This window comes from Fragaria vesca, linkage group LG6, assembly GCF_000184155.1.
Source record: "Fragaria vesca subsp. vesca linkage group LG6, FraVesHawaii_1.0, whole genome shotgun sequence".
Lineage (NCBI taxonomy): Eukaryota > Viridiplantae > Streptophyta > Magnoliopsida > Rosales > Rosaceae > Fragaria > Fragaria vesca.
The window spans coordinates 5,602,901-5,611,910 of NC_020496.1; the positions used below are offsets into that span (position 1 = coordinate 5,602,901).

The 9,010-nt window shown below is 38.8% G+C and overlaps 1 protein-coding gene across 1 annotated transcript; it reads right to left on the bottom strand.

Moving 5' to 3' along the window:
- Positions 1-5,736: 5,736 nt before the first annotated feature.
- LOC101304693 lies at positions 5,737-6,435 on the bottom strand. Its single transcript, XM_004304975.1, has one exon. It carries the CDS (start codon positions 6,433-6,435, stop codon positions 5,737-5,739), a length of 699 nt encoding a protein of 232 aa, XP_004305023.1.
- Between the last annotated feature and the right edge of the window lie 2,575 nt (positions 6,436-9,010).

Genomic DNA, 9,010 nt, shown 5'->3' on the forward strand with positions numbered 1-9,010 from the left:
AAAAGGTAATTTTTATTCGGGTATTATTTTTCGGGGTGTTTCATTTTTTTTGGAATTGGGTTGATAGGTTGGACCGGTGGAGGCCCAACCCATTCTTTTTCTTCCTCCCTTTCTCTTTTTTTCCTCTTTTCTTTTCCTCTCCCCGAGCTCTCTCTTCCCGCCGGACTTCCAGCCGTCCTCCCGCCGCCGTCCGGCCACCAACCGCCGCCGCACCGGTCCCGTTCGGTCGACCTCCAACCCAGCAACCTCCCTGGACCGGTGAGAGGAGCCCTAGCTCCGCCGTGAGTGAGCGGTGCCACCCGTAAGGTCCGACTGTCCAAACCTTCACTTCGCCGGAACTTCCTCCTCCGGCCACCAATCCGGGCAAGCTTGGTACAGTTTTGTAGCCCTCCTCCCGTGCAACAACCCCTCCAAGCAGCTCCCTCCCTCTTGAGCTAGGTAAGGAGAAATTTGAGGTGGAAGTTTTATGGTGTTTAAGTTGTTTCCGTTCGATTAGCCTAGTTAGGCTTGGAATTGGGTGATGTGTTAGTCATGAAAGTTGTAGAGGAGATTGAGAGGAAGATTCTGTTAAAATTTGGTAGCATTTGCAGGTCGCCGGAAAACGGCTGCCGGCCGCCGCCGGTTAGGAGATTTTTAGGGTTTTAAATGTGGAATATTAAGAGGAGTATATTGGTGTGATTTATGGAATTTTTGGATGAGATTTGGATAGGTTTGTGAATTTCCGAAGTTTGGTATTTTTGGCGGTTAATTAATGTAGAATCCGGCCGTAGGATTTAAGTCGTATTTTGGAGAGGTTGTATTTACGACTGTTGAGTATGATATTTAAGTTCGGATCGTTCCGATGTAAGAATATCGAAGTTAGGCAATGATGAGCGTAATTATGGCTCTCGGGTAATTTTGCCTATTTTGATTAAATATTGGATTATTTGGTTGGGAATTAATATTATATTTGGAACAGGACGTGAGGAGGCTCGAGCAGACGAGACCCCAGATCGACATCAGGCTTAGGCCTAATTTGTGAGTGGACTTTTATTTGAAATAATATGCATGCTATGGTTCATGTTTGAACATTTCCTTTTGCTGGAGTTTTGACGTCAATTAATTTTGACGCTTTTATTTCTCTGAGAGAGAGTTACCGAAAATGGGATTTTCGGTGAATATAAATATGAATATATGAGAGAGTATGTATAGAAAATGCTAGCTAGCCATATGTGTCTGTCCACCTTAATGGCGTAGCATATAGCCGCATTATGGTGTGACGTGAGCGTTGGACGTAAGCGTAGTAGCCCTATTTGAGTGTTTAATTCATATAGGGGGTATGGACACATATTTATACACCCGTCTGTCCACCTTGATGGCGTAGTGTAGCACCGCATTAAGGACGTGACGTGAGCGTTGGACGCGAGCGTAGTAGCTCTATATAGACCCATGAATTTATATAGGGAGTATGGACGAGTGTAAATACATACATATATTATAGAGTCTGAGAGGCTCGATATTTTATGGGATAAAAGTTTTATCGCTTGCGGCATGCATTCGATTTTTCCTTAGAAATTAATTTGGGGAAACATAAATATTTTATTTATTATTTTATTTTGTCCACTCACTCTAACGTTATTAAATGTTTTCCCCTGGGCCCTTCGTTTTAAATTGCCCAGTCTGCAGAGTTCGGGTTGGATCTAGTAGGAGACGAGGCATAGTCACCCGCATTTCTGCCAGTTTTCGCCAGTAGGTTACCTGTTCAACCTACTCGTGTTTTCTTGCTTCCGCTCGTGTTTAGTAGCTCTGAATACTTTAGAATTTTTGTATATTATGTGATGTTCAGAAGTGTTAAATTAAGAGTGTAATATGAAATTTTCGAGTTAGGGTTGTCCATCTGTAAGGGAGATTTTCTTAATCTTTTCAGTAAATTTTCCTTGGAGGTGGTCCCCGCACGACTTACTTTGGGTTTCAGGGTGAAATTCGGGGTGGGTCGTGTCACTTTGGGTATTTCAAATTGGTCTTGTTTCAGCAATCTTCATGCCGCAGATTTTATTTCTCATCAATCATGGCAGCTTCCTCCCTTCTTTTGCCAAACTTTTCCGTTCTTGGCTAGGCAGATTTCAGATTTGACACTCCCTCTTATTGATGAGTCAGATATGCTTATTTGGGAGCCCTCTACCTCCGGTGAGTTAACTTTTTCTGTTAGGTATGAATTTCTGAGGCACCACAACACTGTCAAAGATTGGGCTTGTAATGTATGGCGATCATTCATCCCACCTCGTTACTCTTTTTTGGTCTGGAGAATTCTTTTTGATCGGCTTCCAACTGATGATAGAGTGAAAATTAGCGGAATTCCTATTGTGACTATCTGTCAGTTATGTTATTGTTCTGGTGAGACATCATTGCATTTATTTTGACAATGCCCTTTTTCCCAACGGGTCTGGAGATGGTTAGCTGCTCAATTTGGCACTTCTTTATCTTCTTTCAACTCCCTGATAGATTTTTGGAAAAGCTATTGTCGAAAGCCTTTCTCCTCGCAGCTTTTTAATTTGTGGCTAGCAGCTGGCATGTTTACTTTCATGGCTCTATGGAAGGCTCGGAATAAGCTAAGGTTTGATAATCGATCCCCTAATTTCTATACAATGTGTTGCTCTATTATGGCATGGATTCGTCAAATTAGCCTTTTTGCTCCTGGTCACTATAAGGGTGTTCTTGATGCCCGTTTATTGGCCTCTCTTGGAGTTGCTCCTAAAGGTGGTAAGGCTCCTAGAATTCAACATGTCTTATGGCAGCCTCTGTTTTTTCCTTGGATCAAAGTTAACACAGACGGTTTAACAAAAGGCAATCCAGGTCCAGCAGCTTGTGGGGGTGTGTTTCGTGATGCCTCAGGTGGGTTTTTAGGGAGTTTTTGTCATTCGCTTGGATGAAATACTTCCTTTTATTCTGAACTTTATGCTGTTATCTTGGCAATTGAAATTGCTCATGATAAAGGGTGGGTCTACTTATGGTTGGAAAGTGACTCTGTTAGTGTGGTAGCTTGCTTCTCTTCCAGGTCTTTCTCTCCTCCGTGGAACTTAAGAGTTCGTTGGAATAACTGTCTTTCTATAATTCGTCAAATAAACTTCCGTTGCAGTCATATTTTTAGAGAAGGAAATATGGTAGCTGACAAGATGGCAAACTTGGGGTTGTCAAATGCTTCATTTACTTGGTATGATAATCCTCCTACTGAGCTTCATGGTTTTTTGCAAGTGGATTATTTGGGTATCCCTAATTATCGGTTTTCATAGTGGGAAGATTGCCTGGTTTTTTATGGGTAGAAAAAACAATGTCTTTTTGTATGTTTTTTTGGTTTGTAATTGGAATGGTTTTGGCCTAGTCCCCCATTCCTCTTTTCATGTAATTTTTTTATTATTTTAAATAAAATTTATGATAAGGGACGGACGGTGGGTTTCCGGTTGTAGCGGTCCCCTTTGGGGTAGAGTGGGTGCTCTGTCACCCACCAGTCTGTTACAGATGAGCTGATATTGCCTAATCCTCGTCAGTTTAAAGAAGAAAAAAAAAAAAAAAAAAAGAGAATGCACCAACTGATGAGGACACAAGAAAAAAAAAATTAAAAGCAAGAGAGCGTCACCCAGAAAATTCAGCATGAAACCAAACTGTAACAAAAAAAAAAAAAAAAAAAATTAGACTAGCTAAAATGACTTCTTTGTATAGAAAAAATCATAAATCACTTAAATTAATGTTGTAGAAAATAAAATCAAAACCAAGAATCATGCGCTTCATCGTCGATCTATCCATCATGTTTCATGAAGATTGAAGATTCAGGTGCGCTGGTGTCGGCCACCATGGGACAACAAGTGGGAAGTATTGAAATGTGTTATCACTTGGAACCCTATTTTGAGCTATTTTTTCTGGCTTTCCATCCCATAGGAAGAACCTTTCCGTAGTACTAACCTTGCACCTGTAAATATCTCCCCCCAAAAATCCTAGGACATACAAGATATCTTGATTATTCGGGTCAATACCCAGCACACGAAGAGAATCATGCTGCTTCATTGTATCAACTCCCAAGTAATTGTTCCTAGGATCGTCTCCTCCAATTCCACAGTTGCACCATGCATTTCTTCTTCAGTCAAATCCCAAAGAGAAACAAAATGACCAAAAGGGATGTACATGCGAACAACACCTCTGCACTCACCTAGGCACTCCAAAATCCAGTCAGTTTTGAGTTCTATATAACGTAATTTATAGTGGTCGATTGTATCACCTAATCACCACCATTAGCACTGATACTAGTTTTGTTGATCATGAAGGAATCCAATCCAATAAGAAAAGGGCGCAGGTTGACACCAATAAAACCACACTCCCCAAAATTGCATTCCCTCGTAAACAAATGGTGGTCCTCGACCAGCAGTGAAAACACTAATAGCAACGCCCGATGGGAGTGATACAATTGACTCTTTCCATTCACCAGTCTAGGAAGAGAACACCTGCAGTTTGAATTTCCTGGTAATATTTTGATCCCGAGGAAAGATCAATCTCGTTACAACACACCGATACTCGGCATTAAGCTGCACGACATGTCTTCCCTCATCGTCGTCTTTCTTGCAGCAGTCATAATAGGGAAGATCGCAGATTACCGGTACAATATCGGCACACCGGACTGCTTCAGGTGGCCGGGGAGGGAGAGGAAGCCATTGCATTGTGTATCGATTGCAGATGTAGTAGTAATCATCACCTTGTTCTTTAGAGCTGGAATAACACAGAACTAGGTCAATATATGTACATACTACTACTGGCGCTTGTTTAAGACCATGGAAGCTCATGATTTTCTTGAACAATGGACTTAGCGGCTCAGGGAACGAAGACATTCTATCGAGGAATTCTTATCCTCGTTTGTTTATCAGGGTACGATTTGTCTGTGATTGCCTATGATCACTTTGGAGACTCAGAAAGTGGCGAATGAAGTGAGGACTGGATGTGAGATTGCACCACCGCTTGGACACAGATTTGCTTTGGTAAACGAACTTGTAGCAAGGAAGACGACAGAGAATTTCATTCAGTACCTCATCGGGGAGATCATCAATACTAGTATTCAGATCTAGAGCTCGAATGAAAGTCGACCGGTGTCTTCTTTTTGGAGAAGGAGTGTACTATCACCACCTCTCATGGCTAGTTTCCGGCACAATCAGACTTGCACCTAGACTCCTAGAGAGAGATATATTCTATAGCTAGCTAGAAATCTTGGTGTACTTGGGTTCTACTGGTAGAACCAAGTCACCAATAAGAAATCACCACGTGAAGTTTTTAAACACCGTAATTTCTTTTTATGGAGCTTTTATCAAACTTTTGTGTTGCCCTTCTGTTTTTGTTTTCGTTAAGTTTGTGTTGTCCTTATATTGATTATTTAGTCTCCTTATTTGCTCGAAGAGGGCAAGAAAATAACTAAATAAGACTAGCTAGTTTCGAGATTCCCTAGAAACCCATTTCGAATCAAAGGTAGATAAGGGTGAAAGTGCTCGAAAAGATATTTGTCAGGACTTTTGTAATTGCCCTTATTATGTTTGAGGGACAATCACAGCGGTTCATACTTCATAGTTATATATAGTACACCGAATGAAGAAATGATGAACTTTGATGTTGCAAGATTTGTTCATCATCATTCACATCCATCTTATTCCTTTGATTAATATATTAAATTAATAAATATTAATTATCAAACTAGCTAGGATACAGAACCAAGAAATTACTAATCTAGGTAGAAGTGGAGGCTTGAGGCTGATGAGCTCCTCCTTCTACGGCCACACCCACCAATTCCACTTCTGATCCCTTCGATGCAGTCGTGGTGGTCAAGGTCTGGTTGCCGTCATCTGTGTCCTTACTCGGCCGCTGCTGCGTGTATCCTATCCCTCTTCGAGTAGTAGGAAAAATTGTGAACAAGAAGCATGCGAAAATCCCAGCTCCTAGGGGTAAGTTGATGATGATTTCATTGAGATCATCTCCCGCATTAGGAAAGAAACAATTTTTCACATTGAGGTCGGTAAGAGAATATATCAAGAACACAGTTAGTGCCAAAAAGGCATGAAAATAATCTGTACCCGTTATCTTATACTTCTCCAAGCGCTTTCTTTCATCAGAACTCATCTCTTTTTTCCTAGGATTTAAGATGCGTATGCCTGACCTAGTTGCGATCCCGTAATAGAATTTTCCATCGGTACTATCAATGAAGCTATCAGTGAAGGAGGAAAAGAAGCAAATGAGGGCACAGATCAAAATGACTGATGAGGAAAGGCCCTTGTTGGCAGGATGGCATGCTCCGTTGTTAGAGAAACTAGGAATGAGGGTCTCAAATGCGAGGACGGTACCGGTAGGTAGAAGGTTAGCAAGATTGGCTGCACTGGCTATGGTCTTCTGAGTGGCAGATACGTTTGTGTCTTGTGTTTCAGTAGCCATGGCATAGGAAAGGAAAAACTTAACTGGTAGAGCTAGAGATTAGGGTTTACAACTTTACTCACTTTGTTGGGTAATACTGGAATTGAAAGTAAGCATTCTTTGATTTATAGGAGATCGGATATGAGATCGCTTACGTTTTAAAGGTCTCGTTAGGCGGCATAATGGCATGATAATGAATACAAAGCTCGATGAATTAAGAGCTATGTGACAAAAGTGGAAAAATATTATAGAGCTGGAGTGATGGAGAAATGAGAACTGCATATGGGTAGTATGTCCAAGAAAAGTTAATTAGATATTATTCCTGCCACTAGTCTCTGAGCATTCCCCAGCTCGCTCTTTGACATTTCTTCAGTCGTCTCTCGTTTTAAACGCGATCTTCCTCAGAAATCGTTTTCTGGACTTTGTAATTCGCTTCAGGCCAAGCAAGCCTTTTCAACTTCCAATTAAGTGACCAATGAGGGAAAGAATGATGATCATACGTAATTACGTATGATTGCTGGGTGCTTAATTGGGTTATATATATATATATATATATATATATATATATATATGATTATCTTACTGCAATTCGCCGTCGTGTGTTTGACAGTTGAATTGTCAAAAACACGCACTTAGAATTTTAACTCGATCTCTCTACGTACGTCACCCTAACAAACTAATGAATAAAAAAGGAAATTGTAAATGGCAGAAGTCCTGAAACCAAATAGACATGAGTGATTGATGAGTTTGAGTAGACTTATCTAAAGGCTAAATCAATGCTTCAATAGTTGAATTGGAGCTCGTTGGTTGGAATCAGTAACTAGCTGGGGAGTTTTAAACACAGTAAATTACTGACATCTTATAGATAAGCAGAAAATTAACCCCCTAGATGGTTACTATTTGAGTAGGTACATGTTGCGGCTTCGTCATAAGTCATATGGGGAAGAAGAAGCTACCAGAATTAGGGTTTCCGTTGAACGTATTAGTCGTTGGGGTGCTGGAATTGAAAGGCAATCTCCGATTATCAACCTGAAAATAGACCATCTTTCCATCGTAGACGACCCCAATTCAAGTACGTATTCTCAACTACGAATACTAATAATAAAGTACAGAACCCTTGTACGTATATATAGTACATGAGAAAAATTATTCTGATGATTCAGAAAAATTGAATATCCATCTTATAGATATTATAATCACTTGCGATTTTATTGCACATCAATAATGCCATATCCATTAGGAAGATGATTTTTTGCTTCAATAAGGCCTAAGATTTATGGCCTTAATCCTATGTGGCATATTAGGTCACCAGGTCACTTAGACACATCACCAATTTTAAAGATTTTGTCATGTCATTCTTAAGCAAAAAGACAATCTCATCTTTCTCAAATCTAATGGCTCTAGATTATTTTGTTTTTTTATTAAGAAAGAAATGATTCTGATGTCTTTTCTTTTCTATAAAAATTATATATTTCTAGTCTTTTCTCTCTTTTAATTTTCCTCACGATCATGTTTAGATAATGTTGTCTAGATTAAACACTAAAATATAATATGAAAATACATATATTTTTGATTGTATACTTGTTCAAATTGTGAGTTCAAACGAATATAAATAGATATATATACATATAATTTGTCCAAGAAAAAACAATTTCAACCAATATAAAAATTTACATATATATAATAATTCGTCCGAGATAAAATTTATATATATATATATATAAAGTTGTTTTTATGTTTTATTTTATTTGGTAGGAAATAAATTTTAATAAATTAATAAATTTATGGTATATAGGCTTCATTTGGTATGTTTACTAACTAGATCATTATTAAGAAAATATTATATATTAGTTTATATCAACCATTAATTGTTAGGGTTAAAATTGTCTCTTTACTCAAAAATAACTTGACATGATTTTTAAAAATTGATGAAGTGTTTAGATGATATGGCATGTCACCTAGGATTAAGGCCATAAATCTCAAGCCTTATTAAGGCCCTCTAGCACTACCCTATCCATTAATACAAGTTGCATGGAATGTTGAAACGCACAACCTTAATTAGTATTCCTTATTTTATTTGGGATTGTAAATGCACACTTATCATTTATCAGTTCGATACAACAATAAGATCTTTTTCACTCAGACGGATCGAAATGATCGATTCCATTTTTGTGGGATGGGAAAATAAGCAAACTTAAGTGGGCATTCATTCATTTTTTTTTTCTTCCAATATTTGCAGCTTATTATCAACTATATATTGGGTATGAAAATAATTCACCGGTGGCAACTCGCGAGTCTGTAACCTTAATTAGAACCAATGAAGGCAGTAATTAGTAGGACTACAACACATGTATACACTTTCATGTGTGTGTGTGTATATATATATATATATAAATATACAATGCTGATCAGGTGCGGACGTCCGCACCAAAGTTTTGGTGCGGATTTCCATTTTTGCACCACTTCTCGATTGAATTTTCTCAAACTTCCTTCTAGACATATCTAGATCATCTTGTGTAGATCATCTCTGCAAAATTTCAGCTAATTTGGTGATCGTTAAGGCCCTCAAACTCGAGTTTTTCTGGTATGAACACAA

Excerpts from the sequence above, each read along its gene's own strand:
- LOC101304693 (XM_004304975.1), bottom strand. The coding sequence starts at position 6,435 with ATGGCTACTGAAACACAAGACACAAACGTATCTGCCACTCAGAAGACC.